The 23,145-nt window shown below is 34.5% G+C and overlaps 1 protein-coding gene across 2 annotated transcripts in view; it reads right to left on the reverse strand.

The window, feature by feature from the left end:
• The window catches only part of STXBP5L (syntaxin binding protein 5 like), a 405,174-nt gene that overhangs the window by 79,605 nt on the left and 302,424 nt on the right, over positions 1-23,145 (reverse strand). Inside the window, exons 18-19 of one of the 2 annotated variants that reach the window (XM_032630474.1) lie at positions 12,670-12,821; positions 10,624-10,695 (exon numbers count right to left, since the gene is read on the reverse strand). In XM_032630474.1, the coding sequence (XP_032486365.1) occupies positions 10,624-10,695; positions 12,670-12,821 (224 nt within the window). The remainder of the gene's footprint in view (positions 1-10,623; positions 10,696-12,669; positions 12,822-23,145) is intronic. The other variant, XM_032630475.1, reaches the window with a different exon arrangement.

Raw genomic sequence — 23,145 nt, forward strand, 5'->3', positions numbered from 1 at the left:
TTTAAAATTCCCTTGTGATTTCTTTTTTAAGTCATGAGCTATTCTTAATTTTCAAATATTTGGGGATTTTAAGACATATTTGTTACTGATTTCTAATTTAATTTCTTTTATGATCAGAGAACTTACTCTGCTTGATTTTAATTCTTTATTGTTTCATGACTCAGTCTATATTTGTGAATATTCCACATCTAATGAAAAAAATGCACATTTTCATTAGTGTGGTGTAGGTGTCTATTTATGTCAGTTAGGTCAATTTGGTTAAGAGATTTGCTTAAGTTTTTTATAGCCTTACCAATTTTGGTCCTTAGACAACTCAAGTGAAGTGCTAATCAATCAGATTCTACAGTACTGAATTGAACTAGGGCTGGTCTGCAGCTTTAATTAGATTAGGTTTCCCTTCAAAATCTCTTTGCTCCTCAATCCAACACTCAAACTTCCCTAACCCTTCCTCGAGGGGCTGATTCCTAATTTTCCCAGTATTTGTGCAGAAAGAGGGTTGAGATGCAGTTTCAGATAGTTTAATTCAGCTTGGGTCAAATTCTATAATAAACCCTGAATGCAAGCACTTTGGGAGTGCATAAATTCTCTGTGCTTTCTCATTTGCTGCCACTTTCTCAGAAAAATTCTGAGAGTGGTGGGGTTAGTTGGCAGAGAATTGCCAAGCTGAATAATTTTGTGTTTAGAGCTATTTCAGATTCCCATTCAACAGTTCAGTCCAGATAGTCATTAAACCTATAGTTGTTCCTATTCTTTGCAGTCTGCCCATCTATAGAAGGCCCATTCCTTTCCTGACCTGTGTCCAGCTCAGTCACTTGCCCCAGGTATAAAAGCAGCTGTGGTTTTCTGCTTATCTATGAATGGCTCTTATCTCTCTGGAATTCAGTTAATCAAGGCTTCTTTGAATCCACTCTTCAGAAGCCTTGTAGAAAAGTATAATTTTAATTTTATCATTGTTATTATCACAGGATTTTATTATTGTTGTGTCATCATTGTTACCATGGGGATGAAGAATTTTTATATCTTTCAACATCCTATCTGGAAATGGAAAGCCCCTCCACTTATATCTAATCTCTTGGAAATACTGTTAAAGCTGTATTGAAGGCATGTGGAACAAAGGAATGGAAACCAGGTAAACTGGTTAATCCATTACTGACACTAGTAGGTATTCATTGAAGTGCTCAGGGTAATGCCAAATAATTGTGTTTTTCCTCATAATATATTTAACACTCAATGGTGAGATTTCCCAAAGATTATGTGGAGAAAGTTATGTCTGATATATGGATAAAGTAAAGCAAATGGACAACTAAATTTGGAAGATTTGTATGGTGATTCATTAGAAAATAGTAAATCCCGGTTAAGATCAGATAGAGATATTGTAAATAAATAATTGAATATCAGAAGACAAAACCCCCTTGGGTACAATGAATTATATCAACATTTATTTAAAGATTTCTAAGAATATATACCTATAACGTGTCTTAATGGATAATTTAATCAATATCTTATTTGAAGTAGCAACTTGTGAATGTTAAATAAAATACCAATATTCTTTAGGAGACTAATACCCAGTGTACAAATGTCTTCACATATATAAATAGTCTACACTTTGGGAATGTTCTTACCAAATTACCATTTACCATATAAACTTCTCTGGTCTCAATGCTTTCAAATTTGATTGACATTTTAGCCAAATAATTTTTTTGTTGTGGGGTGATATATTGCAGGATGTTTATCAGCATCTATGGCTTCTACCCACTAGATGCCAGTAGAGTACTCCTCCCCCCAGTTGTGACAACAAAAAATGTTTCCAGACATTGCCAAATATCCTCTGGGGGACAAAATCATGCCGGGTTGAGAACCACTGCCCTAAGTTATATTAGCTGTTTTATTTGTTCGAGTCACACTGAAATTACTATTAAACTAAACTCTAGAAAACTCACATATATTACTAAGTAATTTCCCCCCTATTTTTAATTTCTTTGTTCATTTTTTTAGAATTCAAAGATGAACCTTATATTTTACCTACTAATTACAGATCAGTGTGCTTTTCAGTACAAAGTTTGGAGTAAGAAAACACTGTAAAACTGATTTCAAAAAGAAACCTATTAAAATACAGAACTGAAAAGCAGAGATGTAAAAATCACTTGTTTCATTTCTCAACCAAATCATACATTTTGTAACTTATCCCTCTGATTCTGTAGCTTTCTCCTTTTCTTTTATGTACCTCTCTATTACAATAGAGAAAACTTCCTATTAAATACTAATCTTTGCACATATGCTCTGATTTCCTCTCCTGTAACTTTCAGAAGGATTTTGCTTCCTTAGTTATTATTCCCTCTGTCCCCTACCACCAATCTCTCTTTCTCTATGGATCATTCAATATTCACATCAACTTTAAAATATGCTCTTTATCTAAAATGAAAAAAATCCTTCTTTTAACACTTTATTCCAATGCAGGTACTGACCTATTTTTTGGCACCCCTTCATAACCAAACACCTCAAAAGAGTTATTTACTTGTGCTGTTTCCTCACTTGCCACTCCTTAGTCTAATATAATTGTAGCTTCTATCCCAATATTTTTCAAAACTACTTTTTAGAGAGTCACTGATAACCTTCACAGCACAGCACGCACTAGACCCTTTTCTAAGCTTACCCTACTTATCCTATCTGTAGCATTTGATGTGGTTGACCACTTCTTGAAACACTCCCCTTTAATTTGGCTTCTGCAATAGTCTCATTTCTTCTCTTCTCTCTGGCAAGTCCTCTCTGCCAGCTATACTTCCTCCTTTGGAAATTAAATTTTGAAATTCCTGTTTCTTTATCCACAAGTCCCCTCTTCCCTTCTTCTGCTCCCTCCATGCCTACATAACTTCATTCCCATGCCACTACATACTAAATTACAGCCCTGATATTCAGATTTGTTTACCTATCCACTTATCGTCTTCACTTGGATAAACAATACACACCAAAATTTAACATGTCTAAAACCGAACTCTATTCCCTACCAACATACTGTGCCTCAACCCTAGTTTCTTCATCTTTGTAAATAATATCATGACAGTCATTGGCTCAAGCCCAAATTTGGAAATAATCTTTCATTCCACTTTCTGATCTCCCAAATTGAATTATAATTAGTAGCTCTGTAAGTGATTCTTGCACCTATCTTTTTTCTCCAACAACAGTACTATCACCCTGGCCAAAGCTACCTTTTCCTGCCTGGAGTATAATATTGCCCTCCCAACTGGTATACTGGCTTTCATTCTTTTTGGCCCCACAATATTTTCTTCATTCAGCAGTGTGGATAACATTTTTAAGATATAAATCAAAGCATATCATTTTCTTGCTCAAAACAGAATTTCTTATAATTGCTTTAGAAGTTTGTATGATCTTGTCCCTGCTCATCTAGACATCAAAATCTTAACCCACTTTCCCTCTCAATCACTACACCCCAAGCCTCCTTGACCTTCTATTTCTAGAAGATAGTTAAAGTCCTTAACCACCTTAGAACCTTCTTATAAGCTGTTCATTCTGCCTGGAATACACTGCTCCCTGCCCTTTATGTGCCTAGTTCTCTTTTAAAAAATAACTCTTTGAGGTTCAACTGACATATTTATAAAGTATTTAATTTGATAAATCTTGACATATGTATACCCCTGTGAAACCATCTCTACAATCAAGATAATAAATGTATCCAAGAGTTTCTTTGTGTCCTTTTGTAACCCTCCCTTCCAGCCCTCTCCATATCAGCCCCTTCCCCATCCCCAGGCAACCATTGGTCTGCTTTCTGTCACTCTGCATTAGTTTTCAGTTCCTAGAATTTTATATAAATGGAATCATACAGTATCTGCCCTTTTTTGTCTGGTTTCTCTAATTCAATGTAAGATTCATTATGTTGAGATTCATCCATGGTATAGCACATATCAATAGTGCATACATTTTTATTACTGCGTAGTAGACCACTGAACAAACATACGAGATTTGTTTATTCATTTAGTTTTTGATGGAGATTTTAGTTGTTTTAGTTTTTGATTACTGAAGATATTTGAATTTTTGGCTGCTATGAATGTCTTTGTATGGATATATGCTTTCATTTATCTAGGATAAATAACTAAAGTGGCTAGGTCATATTATAAGTGTATGTTTAAATCTTTAGAACCTGACAAATGGTTATACCATTGTACATTCCCACCAGTAGTGTGTAAGAGATTCTATTTCTTCTACATTCTTGCCAGTACTTGGTATGATCAGTCTTTTAAATTATAGTCATGATAATAGATGTATTATTATATCTCATTGTAGTTTTAATTTGATTTTCTTAATAATGAATGTTTTTGAGTATCTTTTCATATGCTTATTTTTATCACTATATTTTCATTTGTGAATTATTTATTCAAATTTTTGGCCTATATTTTTATTGGGTTGCTTGCTTATTATTGAGTTCTGAGAAATTAAAAAAAGTTTTTCTAGATACAAGTCCTTTATCAGATATATGCTTTGCAAATATTTTCTCCTAGTCCATGGCTTAAATTTACACTCTCAAAACAGTGTCTTATAAAGAGCAGAAATTTTTACTTTTGAAAAAATCCAATTTATCCATACATTTGTTGTTTTATGGAGCATGTCATTGGTATATTACCTAAAACACTTTTGCCTAACCTAAGGTAACAAAATTTTTCTCCTTTCTTCCTAGATTTATGGTTTTAGGTTTTATATTAAAGCTTATGATCCATTGTAAATTAACTGTTAAAAATATAGTACAAAGTATGGATCAAAGTTATTTTTTTTTACAAAAGGATATTCAACTGTTTAAATATCATTTGTAGAAAAGATTATTCTTTCTCTGCTTAATTACCTCTGCATCTTTGTAAAAAAATCGGTTGTCCATATATATGTAGATGTATTTCTGGAGTCTGTTGAGTTCCATTGACATATCTGTCTTTGGACCAATACCACCCTGACTCAATAACATACTAATTTTTAAAAAAGTCTTGAAATTAGGTAGTGTTGGTTCTCCAAGATTGTTCTTTTTAAAAGCTGTTTTGACTACTATAAATCCTTTGCATTTCTATATGGACTTTAGAATCAGTTTGTCAATTTCTATTAAAAAGTCTGCTGGATATTTATTGGGATTGTATTGAACTACAGATCAATTGGGAGAGAACTGATATCTTAATAATATTGAGACATGTAATTTTTCATTTTTTAAGGTCTCCTTTAACTTCTCTCAGAAATGTTTTCCGGTTTTCAACGCATGGGTCTTTCACATCTGTTGTTTAATTTATGGCTAAGTGTTGCAGGTTGACAGAAATAAAATTGATTTTTGTATACTGACCTTATATCCTGTACTTTGTTAAACTCACTTACTAGTTCTAGTAGCTCTTTTGTAGACTTCATTAGATTTTCTTCATAGAAGATCATGCTGTCTATGAAAAAGGATGATTTAACTTCTTTTCCAGTCTGGATAACTTTTCTTTTTCTTGCCTGACTACACTGGCTAGAATCCCCAGTACAATGTTAATTAGAAGCAGATGTGAATTTCATATATATATATATATATATGTTTTTTTTTTTTTTAGTCTGCCTGGTGGGAAAAAATAGGCACTATTCCCTTTGAGTGTTGGATACCATTTCCTTTAATCCTTTCAGATGGTTCTTTACCTGTCCCTGTGTAGCTACATCATAGGTATGTGTTGATCTGTTGGAGGAGGAAACTGTAGATCTCTGGGATCCTCTCTTTAGGAGCTGTAGCTGCTTTGGTTTCCCCCGTTTCTCATCTCCATCTTCTCAGCATAGGGAGTTGACTGGTTTCCTCTTGGGTTTCCCCTTCTCCCTTTGCTGCAGTCTAGAAACTCTCTCAGGGCAATAAAGAGGTATGGTTATAGGGTTCACTTCTTTTGTTTCTTATCTGTCAGAAATTACTGTTCTTCATTGTCTGATGTCCCATGTCTTAAAAACCACAGCTTCATTTATTATGGCTGTTTCTGTTTGTTTGAGGCAGGATGTTAAATCTTGTCCCTGTTACTCTATGGTCAGAAGTGTAAGTTCAAAGCTTTGTCTGATTTCTTCTTATCTTGTAACGATTCACTTAAATGTTTCCTCCTCAGATAGGCCCTTCCCTAACAACACTCTCAAAAATAGGTCCAACTTTTCCATGTCTAATTTTTCTCTTTCATAGGATTGCTTTCTTTTTTCAACTGTAATTGTTTATCTATGAATTTCTTTATATGTTTTCTCTTATAAATTGAGGGGAGACTATAATTATTTCATTCATCATTATATATCTACTGCCTAAAAAATGTTTTATACAGAGGATGCTTAATAAATATTTTTTAAATAAATGGACTTTTCCCATTCATTGTTTACCATAATTTTTGCTAGTTTTTGTTCCTTGAGGCATTCCTCTTATTGTTTTACTCCTCCTCCATTCTTGACTTTCTCCATTTTAAAAAAAATAAATTAATTTTATTTATTTATTTTTGGCTGCGTTGGGTCTTTGTTGCTGCGCGTGGGCTTTCTCTAGTTGCAGCAAGTGGGGGCTACTCTTCGTTGCAGTGCACAGGCTTCTCATCACGGTGGCTTCTCGTTGTGGAGCATGGGCTCTAGGCTCGTGGGCTTCAGTTGTGGCATGTGGGCTAAGTAGTTGTGGCTCACGGATTTAGTTGCTCCGTGGCATGTGGGATCTTCCCGGACCAGGGCTCGAACCTGTATCCCCTGCATTGGCAGGCAGATTCTTAACCACTGTGCCACCAGGGAAGCCTGCTCCATTCATTTTTGAAAATGTTTATTTGCCTCTCTTTGCTAGTTTTCTCTTATCTTTCCCTTTTCGTTCAATTTTTCTTTATGTTACTGATTTGTATTTCCAGGATCTGTTATGACTCCCCACACTCTGAACAAACTATGCAGTGAAAGAGAGAAAATGTCTGTAGATAGGACTGAAACTTTCCAAAGGATTCCCCAATGCATAACTAGAAATTGATGCACAAGCACCTTTTCTGACAATGTTCTACCTTAAGCATACCTTCCAAACCTCCTTTTGTTCAAATGGTATATTATCAATTTTTTTTAAGTAAATACCTCTTCAACACTGGTAAGGTTGTTCTAATAATGTTCTTTCTCAACTACCTTTTAAGTTGTCAAGCAAGCATGTCCTTTTGTTTATGTACATTGTGAACTTTTCTCAAATGTGCACTTCTACTATGTAGTCAAATTATAGATATTACCAACAAACAAAAACCTTTAACCACAAAGCATTAACTAGCAGAACTTCTCATTATAACAAGTAGAAAGAGCACTAGGTGATGAGGCAGCTGACTGGATGTTAGCCCTAAATTCTTCCATAGATTTGTTGTATTCTGGAAAGGTTATTTAACCTGTGACGTGGTTTCATCTTCTATTATAATAATAATGTCTAATATTTATAGAAGTGCAATTATAAACACTAATCTTGAAAAGTTCCAAAAGTCTCTAAGGGGAAAGTAGGGATTATGATTTTTACTTTATATATGAGAAAAAAGAAACTCAGAGCAGTTAAATGACTTGCTTAAGATTATAAATGTAATGAGTAGTCAATAAGAAGAAAAGGCAGAACTTGATATAAACCTTCTCACCCTATGTCTCTTGCTCTTTCCAAAGCATTTCTTTGCATCCACAAATCATAGTCCCATGGAAGACATAGAACATCTTTTATGGCCTTCTGAGGACTTGATTTTACTCGTCTTGACACTTTAATTCTTTGTTTAGAAGAAACTATGATTTCTTTTGCAAAATTCCAGTGAACCCAGAAGCCATGTCTACTCTCATTTATCAAATCTGAAAATTCTGCTGGCTATTCTTGTTAGCAAAAAGAGTCTCCTGTCATGCTCTATTTCACTACCATCATCATTGACTTGCTGAGCTCATACTTGTGCTGGGTGTAGAGGATAATAACAATTTTAGATATGGTTTTCAGGTTCTTATCATGCATTTATAAAGGTAGAGCATATGCATAAAAATACAAACAAATCTAAGTACCAATTAAATGGTTCAGACACTACTGTGTAGAAGCCTGTACACCGTAGGCACTATAGACATTTAAATTAAGGAATTGGTGCAAAGGGCTCTAATGGCAGCAGGAAAGGTTTACTATAGGGAGTGAAATCTAAGGAAAGTTTCACTTATAAATAAATTATAAGTGTAGTAAGATACATACACTGGCTTAAGAGGAGTGTTTTTATAGCAGTAGTAGAAAATTCATTTGAAGATGCAGATAAGAATTATATTTTAGAGTACCCTGAATGAAGGTTTAAAATCTTGGCTTTTTTATTCTGAAGGCAACATAAGATTATTGAAGTAATTAACTTTAATATCATGGTTGATATTGTAGAATTCAGATTAAGAGCCTGCTTCTTATCCTCAGAATCCAACTTCTTTTTACTATAAAAGCATTATGTGTTTATTATAGAAATACCATAAAATACATTAAAAGAAATTTATAAAATCTACAGTCTCATGTTCCAGAAACTTTTTCTATCTGTACAGATGGATGCATTCTTACACACACACACACACACACAGTAGGGGGAGTCTACCTTGAGAAGGCTAAACTAGGATTCTGAAGTCTGAGTATGTGTGTTAAACCACCTGGAAACTATTTTCAGGAAAGGTTGTGGCTGAAACCATTTAGGTGGTAGGGGATGGGTAACGAAGAATAGTATAGGAGAGAGGTCAACAAATTTATGTGAGGAGCAAGACAGTAAATATTTAGGTCTCATGGGCCATATGGTTTCTTTTTTGCTTTTAAAGGTGGGCAATTATTTTTTTTTAACATCTTTTCTTTTTTTTTTTTTTTTTTTTTTGCTGTACACGGGCCTCTCACTGTTGTGGCCTCTCCCATTGTGGAGCACAGGCTCCGGACACGCAGGCTCAGCGGCCATGGCTCACGGGCCCAGCCACTCTGCGGCATGTGGGATCTTCCCGGACCAGGGCACGAACCCGTGTCCCCTGCATCGGCAGGCGGACTCTCAACCATTGTGCCACCAGGGAAGCCCTTAACATCTTTATTTGAGTATAATTGCTTTACAATCGTGTGTCAGTTTCTGCTTTATAACAAAGTGAATCAGTTATACCTATACATATGTCCCCATATCTCTTCCCTCTTGCATCTCCCTCCCTCCCACCCTCCCTATCCCACCCCTCTAGGTGGTCACAAAGCATCGAGCTGATCTCCCTGTGCTATGTAGTTGCTTCCCACTAGCTATCTATTTTACGTTTGGTAGTGTATATATGTCCATGCCACTCTCTCACTTTGTCCCAGCTTACCCTTCCCCTTCCCCGTATCCTCAAGTCCATTCTCTAGGGGCCATATGGTTTCTGTTGCAACTACTCAATTCTGCCATTGTAGTTTGGAAGCAGCCAGAAACAATATGTAAATGAATGAGTTTGGCTGTGTTCCAATACAACTTTTATGGAAATTTTAATTATGGAAACTAAAATTTCATATAATTTTCAGGTGTCAAGAAATGTTATAATACCTAATAAGTTTCTGTTTTAGTAACAGCAGAAGCCAACACAGATATGTGTTCTATCACAAGCACCAGGAGTAGAGGCAGTGGGAAGCACTGAAAAAGGGGGTGCTCAGCGTAGAAAACTAAAGAATAGTTCCGAGCAAAAATAAGTCACCCTCTGCACCCCAGAAAAACTTTAAGGCTTTCACAGGTATTGACTTCCTTTAGCTAATGGAACACAAAATTCTAGGTTTTTATAAGTGATGTAATTCTATTAAGTATGTACAAGCTGGTGAGGTGAGGTCTGAAGAAATTTAGGATACAAGCAACAAACATGTATGTATCCATATATATATTTTATACAAATATGAGATTGTCTTATATGTATTAAGTTCTTTTTAAACATATTGATTAACATATTATATACATCTTCTCATGTCAATAAATATTCACCCATAGTATCACTAGTATCATCTGCACCTCCAATCATACTCTCACTCCCCACTCTTTCTGCACCATTTAATAGAATATCTGACACACCATCTTCAGATTTGCATTTGCTACCATGGTAAATGTTAATATTAGTGACTTTTATTTGTGACCTTGATTCCCCAGTTTCACAGTGTTTGTTTCCTAAAATCACTATAGAAATGTGTGTTTGTATATTCTATTTTAATGAAAAGCATCAGAAATGCTACCTCCAAGAAATCTAATTACATTAGAAAAAGCAAGTATTGTGGCCCTGGTTAAAATAATTTTATAAAATGGCCAAAGGCATAAGGTTTCCAAAATAAGCATTCAATTATTATTGATGCTAGAATATCAGGTTTATTATTTACAAGGACACCATGGCTCTTCCTCCTCAAAACAAAAGACAATGGCTCTTGGACTAATAGCACATGGTACACATGGTTTGAAATAAACACTGAAACAATGAATATGGGTAAATGGGTATATAACTATTTGAAATATTTATATAATTTTTATTAAAATTATCAGGTTGCATTTCCATAACAAAACAAAAATTTGCATGCATGCTGAATGTGTTTTTAAAAACACATTACTAAGCACAGATATATGGATTTAACTCAAGCATTATGACTTAAAAAAAAGCTATTTGCCTAACCTTTATTGAACTTACTCTGGTAGGAAGTACGGATCCGTTTCGTTAAATCAGGATAAAAGTTAGACAGGCCACGCATGCAAAAGTTGTCTTTGGAACATGCCAGAACACCAGCATCAGCAGCAGGCAGAAGAAAGAGAGAAAAATAGTCTAAAGTGAAAGGAAGTGATATCATACCAGAATATAGAACAGCCAAGATGAAGAAATTGCAGCAAGTTTAGGTAATCAAATTAGAAAGGAGATATTAAAAAATTAAATCAATTAGAAAGTGAGGTGATAGATGAATGATGAGAATGCTGTAGTAATTTTATTTAATCAAATATCTTATAAAAATAAATGGCATATTTCTCTTTATGCTTTTTACATAGTAAACTTATTTAGCTTATAAGTAATATGTATGTTACCACATAAATATAAAAATGGTTGTCTTTAATCTTCAGTATTAACAAGAAAGCTTAGGGATTTTAGTCTTTTTTTTAATAACAGAGTACTCATTATATATACTAAATACAAGCAGAGTTTACAACTTCATCACAGTTTTTCCTAATTTTAAAGTCATTAAAATTCTGAGCTCTAATCATAATTTTTGAGGCTCAGTAAGTTTAAATTAAATAATTGTATTACCTCTGTCAAAATATACACTTTGTCATCCCACTGTGTATATCCAGCAAGTAATTTAGATGTTGTCTTAGGATCCACAGCTTTTCTGATTGAATTAGTGTTTCAGCATGCAAACAGTGCCTACTATCCCCTAACATCTTTCTATCAAGAGTCCATAAACTTTCAAAAGTCAACTTTCTCTTTCTCAATCGTGAGGGGATCTCATGGTACATTCATGCACAATTTCTCTATTCTGCCTTTGTTTCAAAAGCCAGTAGTGGTAGAAGCAGAACCTGTCTAATTTTACATTGCTGGCACTCATAAAATATTGCTAAAAGTTGAGATCCCTAACAAAACTCCAGGTTCTGAAGGAGAACTTTTGTGCTCCTGAAAAGGGTCTAAATTAGCAATTTGGAAAGGGTATAGGTTTACAAAAGAAAGATTAACAAAGAAGGAGAATTTCAGTATATCAAGTAATTTTTCATTAGTTCAAAAGGAAACTTCATTTATTACCACATTCAGATGTTACATTTGGCACATTTGCTATTTAGAAAATAACACCTACCATAATGTACTCTTTTTACTTTAAAATAGTCTTTACGTGGGTATATTTAGTAAAAGTGTCAATATTCAACTGATTATTTTTAAAAAAGTAGAAAAATTTAAAAACTGTATAAAATAACACATAATACTATAGATGCATTTCCACCTGCAAAGCTTTTAGCTCAGCCAATATTTTACCAACTAAACTATGTCAGTGGACAGAAAATATACAAAATGTTGGCAATGTTTGCAAAGCCAACTATTTGGATATGTACTGAAATTTTAGTACAACTTTGGATAATTTGGCATATCAAGGTTTGGCATTATACGTAGAAAGTATTTTGGCTTGTATTTTACTAACTTTATATGTTTTTCTAATTTGTCTTGTCAAGAAAAATATCATCTTTCATAGCATTTTAAAATGTTAATAATGTTTACTGCATTTGTGAAAATACCTCCAAGAAAGTCACCATCCAACAAGGAAAGGTGACAGCCAAAAAATGGAGTTACTTTAAAATATTAAAACTAGTGAATGACCTTAAGTTATATTTTTAAAGCTATCATATATTAGAAGAAAACTATCCCAGTTAACACAACCATTGCAAGCAGCTTTTTCAACTAGATAGCCTGGTTTTCTTAGCATTTTTATATTTAATATCTTATCTTTTGTTATTTTTTAGGAATTCAACTTAAGAAACTTGAGATCCTTCCTAACGTTAACAACAAATTGAAGTTTAAACACCTCCTTTACCCTTTCAAAGATTCTTACTATGTTTCTGACCAATTTTACTTACGTGGTATTGTAAAGTATGTTGACTTTATATTGCTGTGCATTTGAATAGCATCACAGAAGAAAGACAAGAAATCTAAAGGTAAGAAAACAGGTGAACTAATCAAGTTCATAACGATCTTATCTCCTACCTGCAATGAACTGCTTGTTTTTTCGAGGAGACCGTGGTTGTCGTTGGTATAGATCACTTGATCTATATAGGTCAATGGTCCCCATGCTTAACAGTACTGTCTTCTGTATAAAATCCACCACAGCCAACCCATTGCAGTTCCCAAATGCAACTCTGAGAGGAAAAAAAACAATGCAACTAGAATGTATTACACCAACCATTATTATTTTTATCTCTGAATTAAAAAATAAATAAGATTATTGGAAAGTAATGCTTTAGGGTTGGGTAAGTCAGGCAGTGACTGGTGAAAGTCAGGAAGGATATGGTGGCTTTACATAGGATAGGTTAACCTTATATAATAGCCATGACCACTGCAAAAAATAGGAATGACCTGCAATCATATTTTCTCATATATTTTATCATGTAAGTAGTGATTACTCAACTTGCTCTTTAACTTGATTTTATGTTTTTACAGATGAATCATATAAAATCTTTTTGCTATGAAGGGGGGAACAGATCAAGAAATGTCATACTTCAATAGCTACAGCTGCTTAGGTATGCAATTAGGGGACTTTTTTCAAAAATAATAATTATTAGGTTCGAAATTAATTCTCTTCTTAAACAGAGTGTATACTTAACACAAGATTTTACATAAAGATTAACTACATATATCAAAGATTTTGACACCATAGTAGATATGAACAGAGATCTAACTCATTCACAAAAATTTTAAAATTTCTCAATCTTTTGTTCTTTATTTTGTCCCATTTACTAAAATACAAAGGCCATTTGATTAATTTCTTAACTAAATCTCCTGAAAAATTAAAATGGATCTCCTAAGCAGGCATTTTGGTCACCTTAACAACTGGCATACACTAAACTCTCTTTTTGATCCATTTACAACATGCCCTCTAGCTGAACAATTGTAAATCTGCTTTTTGTTTCCTAAAGTAAATATAAAATAGTTGTATAAAAGTTGTTTTGCTCATTTTATGTAATTCCACGTTGTTTTATTACTTAGATTGAATATGACTGACAAATCATCCGCTTACTCTAAATCTAGTTATTTCTATTCCACCATATTGCCTTCCTCATGAAAAGTGAAAAGTTTTGCTACCATACTATACTAGATGTTTTGCTATTTTACATAAAGTTCTACATCTTCCAGGAAGACAGATTCTGGAAAATTGGAAAAAACACTGTTATAAAAGTCAGAAGATCCTATCTCATCATTTATAGGTTATGTGATTGAGAAAAATAATGAATCTTGTGAGGCCTTAGCTTCTTTACTTTGTAATGAGAATTATAACGCTAGATTTATCTAGTTCACAGAGCTTTTATTAGCATCAAGTCAGAAATGTTATTAAAGTAGTTTGAAAAATTTCCACACAAAAGTAGAACTGATCTTAATATTATTATAAGTGCAATATTATACATACTATATATTGTAGCAAATTAATATCTCTAAACTTTTAATGTTAAAAAGTAGTTAATTACTTCTGCTTACAGGTATGAGAGAGTTCCCAAATGCAGTACTGAGAAGAGAAAAAAAGGCAACTAGAATGTATGACACCAACAAAAATATTTTTCTTTTTGAATTAAAAATAAGAATACTGGGGACTACCCTGGTGGTACGGTGCTTAAGAATCCACATGTCAGTGTAGGGGACACGGGTTCGATCCCTGGTCTGGGAAGACCCCATGTGCCGGGGAGCAACTAAGCCTGTGAGCCACAACTACTGAAGTCCATGTGCCTAAAGCCCGTGCTCCGCAACAAACTCCACCGCAATGAGAAGCCTGTGCACCACAATGAAAAGTAGCCCCCACCTGATGCAACTGAGAAAGCCTGCATGCAGCAACGAAGACTCAACGCATCCATAAATAAATAAGTAAGTAAGTACGTAAGAATCCTGGAAAGTTATACCTTAGGTTTGGGGAGGTTAGGCAATTGTTGTTGAAAAGTCAACATGGATACTGGATTTAATCTCCTACCTTAACTAAGAAGCTGAACAAAATATATTAAACGGCAGTCTTCACATATTGGTCAACAGGCAACATAGAATAAGATGAGAGAAGGATAACAATCGAAGTAAACTTTAGTTTAAACTAAGTGTTCTAGCTTACTGAATGGAGAGATTTCCCAGGAAGCCGAAACTCAAGGAGAGATCAGAAGTCTCACCAAACCAAGGAGACAGAAATCAGAGTCTAATGTGGCAAAAACAGAATTTATGAGGCAAAATACTAGAGAGAAGAGAGCTGCATAGATAGAATACACCAGAGATTTATAGAATGGTTCTCTTGAAATTTTGTCTGGGTACTGATCTGTGCATCCATGTGAATAAACTACCCCAGGCTTGGGAACAAACCACCAAAAGGATAAAGCAGAACAATTCACAAAGCTCATACAAGGCTGAGAATATTTCATGTCACTACCAGCCAAACTGCTGAGATCTCCAACTACATGGGAAAACAGATACAGGGGTGTCACTTCAGTAGTGGGAACAAATTAGCCATAAACTAAAGGCTTTTCTAGACCCACCCTAAAAAAGCTTAAAAACTGATTCTAAGTAACATAACTTCCTTCCAGATAACTATCTATTGAAAAGAATCCAACAAAATATCACCATAAATGTAAAATTCACAATGTTAACTATATGAAAAGTAGTAGGTATCAAGAAAAAGACGGATAACCAGAGGAAAAAAGTAAATCACCAGAAACATACCTAGAAATAAAAGAGATGATAAAATTAGCAGAAAAGGATATTAGAAATGCTTTGGAAAATATATTCCAGATATTCAAGAAGGCTGAGGAAAACATGAATGTGATAAAGTGAGAATTAGAAGATATTAAAAAGACTCAAATTTTGAGAGGTAATTTAATCATTTCAGATATATTTTTATCTGAATATTAGACATCATAGCAGAGAAGAATAGTGAATTTGAATAAAAAGCAATAGAAAATTTCCAAAAAGAAACATGAGAGAGAAGAAAACCCCAAAGCATCACTGACCCCTGGGACAAAATTGAGCAGTCTAGAATAAATGTAATTGGAGCCTCAGAAAGGAAGATCAGCAGAAAACATATTTAAAGCAATGAAGCCAAAATAGCAAAATGATAGCCAAACTTGGTAACAGTAAACCTAAAGATCCAAGAAACTCAAAGGATCCTAAGCAGAATCAACATAAAGAAAAATACACCGAAAAATACACCATCACACTGTTGAAAACTAGTGATGAAGAAAAAATGTTAAAAGCAGCCAGAGAGAAAAGATATATTTCCTACACAGAGGCAAAGATAAGAATGATGAAATCTACTCATAGGAAACTACACAGTCCAAAATGACATGACATCTTGAAAGCAACAAATGATTATAATGGGTCAAAATAAAATTCTGTACTCAGCACATATCTTTCAAATGGTGAAATACAGATTTTTACTCATGAATAAAAATCTGAGGGAATCCATCACTAGGAGACATGTAGTATAAGAAATAATAAAGGAAGAGATTGGTTCAAAATGGCAGAGTAGAAGGACATGCTCTCACTCCCTCTTTTGAGAACACTGGAATCACAACTAACTGCTGAACAATCATCGACAGAAGGACACTGGAACTCACCAAAAAAGATACCCCACATCCAAAGACAAAGGACAAGCTGCAATGAGATGATAGGAGGGGTGCTATCACAATAAAATCAAGCCCCATAACTGCTGGGTGGGTGACTCACAAACTGGAGAATACTTATACCACAGAAGTCCACCCACTGGAGTGAAGGTTCTGAGCCCCACGTCAGGCTTCCCAACCTGGGGGTCTGGCAATGGGAGGAGGAATTCCTAGAGAAGCAGACTTTGAAGGCTAGTGGGATTTGATGGCAGGACTGGGGGAAACAGAGACTCCACTCTTGGAGGACACACACAAAGTAGTATGCACATCGGGACCCAGAGGAAGGAGCAGTGACCCCATAGGAGACTGAACCAGACCTACCTGCTAGTGTTGGAGGGTCTCCTGCAGAGAAGGGGGGCAGCTGTGGCTCACCAAGGGACAAGGACACTGGCAGCAGAAGTTCTGGGAAGTACTCCTTGGTGTGAGACCTCCCAGAGACTGCCATTAACCCCACCAAACAGCCGCGGTAGGCTCCAGTGTTGGGTCACCTCAGGCCAAACAAGCAACAGGGAGGGAACCCAGCCCCACCCATCAGCAGACAAGTGGATTAAAGTTTTACTGAGCTCTGGATTAAAGGATTAAAGTGGATTAAAGTTTTACTGAGCTCTGCCCACCAGAGCAACAGTCAGCTCTACCCACTACCAGTCCCTCTCATCAGGAAACTTCTACAAGCCTCTTAGATAGCCTCATCCACCAGAGAGCAGACAGCAGAAGCAAGAAGAACTACAGTCCTGCAGCCTGTGGAATAAAAACCACATTCACAGAAAGATAAGATGAAAAGGCAGAGGGCTATGTACCAGATGAAGGAACAAGATAAAACCCCAGAAAAACTAAATGAAGTGGAAATAGGCAACCTTGCAGAAAAAGAATTCAGAATAATGATAGCAAAGATGATCCAGGACCTCGTAAAAAGAACAGAGGCAAAGATCCAGAAGATGCAAGAAATGTTTAATAAAGACCTAGAAGAATTAAAGAAGAAACAGATGAACAATACAATAGCTGAAATGAAAAATACACTAGAAGGAATCAATAGCAGAATAATGGAGGCAGAAGAACGGATAAGTGACCTGGAAGACAGAACGGTGGAATTCACAGCTGTAGAAAAGAATAAAGAAAAAAGAATGAAAAGAAATGAAGACAGCCTAAGAGACCTCTGGGACAGCATCATACGCAACAACATTCGCATTATAGGGGTCTCAGAAGAAGAAGAAGAGACAGAAAGGACCCGAGAAAATATTTGAGGAGATTATAGTCGAAAACTTCCCTAACATGGGAAAGGAAATTGCCACCCAAATCCAGCAAGTGTAGAGAGTCCCATACAGGACAAACCCAAGGAGAAACATGCCAAGACACATAGTAATCAAATAGGCAAAAATTACACAAAGAAAAATTACTGAAAGCAGCAAGGGAAAAATGACAAATAACATACAAGGGAACTCCCATAAGGTTAACAGCAGATTTCTCTGCAGAAACTCTACAAGCCAGAAGGGAGTGGCATGATATACTTAAAGTAATGAAAGGGAAGAACGTACAACCAAGATTACTCTACCCAGCAAGGATCTCATTCACATTCGATGGAGAAATCAAAAATTTTACAGAGAAGCAAAAGCTAAGAGAATTCAGCACCACCAAACCAGCTGTATAACAAATGCTAAAGGAACTTCTCTAAGTGGGAAACACAAGAGAAGAAAACGACCTACAAAAATAAACCCAAGATATTTTTTGATCCACCTCCTAGAGTAATGGAAATAAAAACAAAAATAAACAAATGGGACCTAATGAAACTTAAAAGCTTTTGCACAGCAAAGGAAACCATAAATAAGATGAAAAGACAACCCTCAGAATGGGAGAAAATATTTGCAAACGAAGCAACTGACAAGGGATTAATCTGCAAAATATATAAACAGCTCATGCAGCTCAATATTAAAAAACAAACAACCCAATCCAAAAATGGGCAGAAGACCTAAATAGACATTTCTCCAAAGAAGACATACAGATGGCCAAGAAGCACATGAAAAGCTGCTCAACATCACTAATCATTAGAGAATCAAATCAAAACTACAATGAGGTATCACCTCACACCAGTTAGAATGGGCATCATCAGAAAATCTACAAACAACAAATGCTGGAGAGGGTGTGGAGAAAAAGGAACCCTCTTGCACTGTTGGTGGGAATGTAAATTGATACAGCCACTATGGAGAACAGTATGGGGGTTCCTTAGAGAACTAAAAATAGAATTACCATATGACCTAGCAATCCCACTACTGGGCATATATATACCCAGAGAAAACCATAATTCAAAAAGACACATGCACCCCAATGTTCATTGCAGCACTATTTACAATAGCCAGATCATGGAAGCAACCTAAATACCCATGGACAGACGAATGGATAAAGAAGATGTGGTACATATATACAATGGAATATACTCAGCCATAAAAAGGAACAAAATTGGGTCATTTGTAGAGACGTGGATGCATCTAGAGACTGTTATACAGAGTGAAGTAAGTCAGAAAGAGAAAAACAAATATCGTATATTAGCGCAAATATGTGGAACCTAGAAAATGGTACAGATGAACTGGTTTGCAGAGCAGAAATTGAGACACAGATGTAGAGAACAAAACATATAGACACCAAAGGGGGAAAGTGGCGGGTGGTGGTGGTGGTGGTGTGCTGAATTGGGAGATTGGGGTTGACATGTATACGCTGATGTGTATAAAATGGATGACTAATAAGAACCTGCAATATAAACAAACAAAACAACTAATACTAAACTTTCTTTGGGTTATTTGTATGGAAATATGTTAATATAAATGTTTCAGACATTACATGAAATTTCTAAAAATCTTATATGTTCTGGTATAATGTTATATGTCATAATTCTAGTTATTACTTTAAAATGTATATCTCAGAAATAACTAAATTTCCTTGTCAATTGCATTATTATGAACTTTCATCAAATCTTTAACTGTGGTCATTTTTAAGTCTTTTGTCATTTACAGACAGTTCTGGGTGTATTCTGATGCTTTTGAAAATATGTTCCTATAAAAGGGTTTCATCTTCAAGGAATTCATAGAAAAGACTCTGACAAGTACAGGTTTCTGGTAACTGACTATACTGCTGAACTGAATGAATAAGCATTTTCAGAACTCTAATGGAAAACTGATGAACTCATAAAAGTGCTAACAAAAGATCAAGATAAAAAAATTAATTACACGGGACTGAGTGAACTGATGAGGATGTTTATAATTTTTGTGACTTTCTGTTTGAATAAAAAATATATATATATATACACACACACATATGTACTATTTGCTCAACTCCTAAATATACACTTTTCACATTTTAATGTTCTTAAAAAAAAGGATGACTAATAAGAAAATAAACATTAAAATTTTAAAAAGCATTTCCAATATAAAATAGAGCAAAAAGGGAATGAAATGTTGCCATTTGCAGCAGCATGAGTGGACTCAGATGGCATTATGGTAAGTGAAGTAAGTCAGACAGAGAAAGACAAATACTGCGTGTTATCACTTATATGTGGAATCGAAAAAAAATACATCAAACTAGTGAATATAACAAAAAAGAAGCAGACTCAACAGATAAAGAGAACAAACTAGTGGTTACCAGTGGGGAGAGAAGGAGAGGGGTCTGGGAGTAGGAAGTATAAACTATTGGGTGTAAGATAGGCTCCAGGATGTATTGTACAACATGGGGAATGCAGCCAATATTTTGTAATAACTATAAATGGAAAGTAACCTTTAAACATTGTACATAAAAACTAGAGCAACTGTACTGTAGGAACACAATATGCCTTCTAATCCCTTGTATATAAAATAGCTACCCTATTCTCCATAGCATTATCTTATTCTAGAATTTTTTGGCCTGTCGGTATTGATAACTTATAGCTGAAGTATTAAAAAGAAATAATAAAGGAAGTCCTTTAGGCAGAAGAAAAATGATTCCAGATTAAAATATGGATCTACACTAAGTAATGAAGAACACCATAAGTGGTTAAATATGTGGATTAATATTAAAGACTCATTTCTTCAAAAAATCATTGATCACTGAAAATGCAAATAACAATGTATTGTGGGATTTATAACATGATAGAAATAAAATATATGGCAACAGTAGTACTAAGAGCAGGAAGAGAACAGGAAGAGAGATAGAAGTATACTGTTAAAGGATTCTTATATGTGAAGTGGTATAATGCTGTTTATTTATTTGAAGTTAAAGATATATATATATACATAATAAACCAAAGAGCAAAATGTAAATTAAAAAAAAAGTTTTTAAATTAAAATTTAAAACAAATACTTAGGACAATAGGACATAAAATAGAATCATTAAAAGGTACCATAAAAAAAAATGCGAGAACAAATGGGACAAATAGAAAATAGAAAAATCTTTTCATTCAAGGCAACAATAGGGATAATCACATTAAAGTCAATAAATTGTCTAAACACTCCAATTAAGGGCAGAGATTGCCTGAGTGGAAAAACAAAATTCAGATCCAATATATGTTGCCTACGACAAATACAGTTTAAAAATAAATTAAAAGAATGGAAAATGTATACCATGAAAATACTAATTAAATGAAGGCTCAAGTGGCTATATTAATGGATCATTAATATAGACAAAGTATATTTCAGAACAAGAAAAATTTTGAGAGATAAATAGGGAGAATGATTATGAAGTCAATTCATCAAGAAGATATAGCAACCTTTTATGTGGATTCATCTGGTAACAGACCTTCAAAATACATGGAGAAATACTGAGAGTTAGAAGGAAAAACAGACAAATCTACAATTAAGGCTGAGGATGCAAACATTCTTCTTTCAATAATCGATAGAATTATTAGGCAAAAAATAATTAGAATATAGAAGTTCTGAACAACACTATTGACATCCTTGACTAAACTGAAATTTATAGAACTCTCCATCCAATACTCATAATAGCATCAAACTATAAAATAGGTATAAATTTAACACATGTAGAAAATATGTATACAGAAAATTATAAACCATGCTGAGGGAAATGAAAGAAGACCTAAATAAAGAGATGTACCTTGATCAATGGTCAGAAAACTCAATATTGTTCATTTTCCCCAAATTGATCTACAAAGTGAAAGCAACTCCAAACAAAATCCCAGCAGACATTTTTTGTTTAAGAAATTGAAACATGATTCTGCAGTGATCTAGAATAGCCCAAACGGTTTTGAAAAATAAAAAAGTTTAAGGAGCTACACTATAAAATTTCAAGACATACTCTAAAGCTACAGGAATCACAATAGGCTGGTATTGAAAAAGTATTGAAAAAATATAAATATTAGTGTAATGGAACAATATCCACAAACACACACATAAATGACAATATTTGGCAAAAGTGCTATGGCAACTCAGAGGAAAGATAATATTTTCAATAAATGATAAAACAATTAGCTACCCATAAATTAAAAATGGAGCCTTAACTTTCACCTTTCATAAAACGCAAAAATTAACAAAATGGATCAGAAGAAAATCATAGTAATCTTGGGTTAGACAACAGTTTAAAAGGGCATGAAAAGCACAAACCATAAAATAAAAAATTGATAACCTGCATGACATCAAAATTAAATCATTTTGCTCTACAAAAGATACCATTAACAAAATGAAAAGATTAGCCACAGACTGAGAGAAGATATTTGGAAAATACATATCTTATTCAAAATATTTACAGAACTCCCAGTAATAATAAGACAACTTGATTTAAAAAGTAGGTAAAAGTTTTGAACAGACATTTCACCAAACAAGATGCACAAATGTGAAATAAGCACTTTAAAGATGCTGAACATCATTAGTTACTAGGAATATGTAAATTAAAATCACTACTAGATACCAGTGAACCCATCACTGGTATCTAATTGAAAAGACTGACAATAGGAAGTGTTGACAAGAATGTGGAAAAACCAAAACCCTCATGCATTGCTGGTGGGATAGCAAAATGATATAACCTCTTTATAAAATAGTTTATCCTGTCTCATAAACATATACTTACCATATGACTCAGTAATTCTCCTATCTACTCAAGAAAATACAAATAAATGTTACACAAGGACTTTTACCTGAATGTAAATAGCAGATTTATTCATAACAGCCCCAAACTGGAAACAACCCAAATTTCCACCGTTAATGGACACAACACATTTTTGTATATCCACATAATGGGATATTATGCAGCAATGAAAATAAGGATGAATCACAAAAGCATTATGCTAAGTGAAAGAAAACAAACAAAATTATTTATGTTTCTATTTCTATAAAATGGTAGTATATGTAAAAACTACGGTGACACAAAGCAAATCAGTGGTTTTGTGGGGCCAAGGAGTGAGAGGTAATAATTGAATGCAAAGGGCACGAGAGAACCTTTTAAGGTGATGAATAGTTTTTATAAAATTAGTCTGTTGGTGGTTACATAACTTATATTGTCATGTATATTTGTCAAAACTCATATTACATACTTATAATTGGGAAACTTTATTTCATATACATTAATACTTTAATAAAGTTTATTTTTAACATTAATATTTAATTAAATTATTACCAGAATGGACCCACGTGCTTCCTGACCTGGTGGTTGACCGTCCCACCATGCTTTGAGGGTGCCACCTCTGGCCTAGGGTTGTGGCCCCAGCCCTGAATCAGTGAGGCCAGAAAAAGCAGCTAGGCCAGAGCAATGACTCCAACTTACCAGCCTGGACTCGGGGAAGCCACAGGCTGTTATGCCCCTGGCATGGCATGGCACAGCACCCGCAGTCTGGGGGAGGTTGAGGACAAGATGGTGGAGTAGAAGGACT

Source organism: Phocoena sinus, chromosome 4 (assembly GCF_008692025.1).
Source record: "Phocoena sinus isolate mPhoSin1 chromosome 4, mPhoSin1.pri, whole genome shotgun sequence".
NCBI lineage: Eukaryota > Metazoa > Chordata > Mammalia > Artiodactyla > Phocoenidae > Phocoena > Phocoena sinus.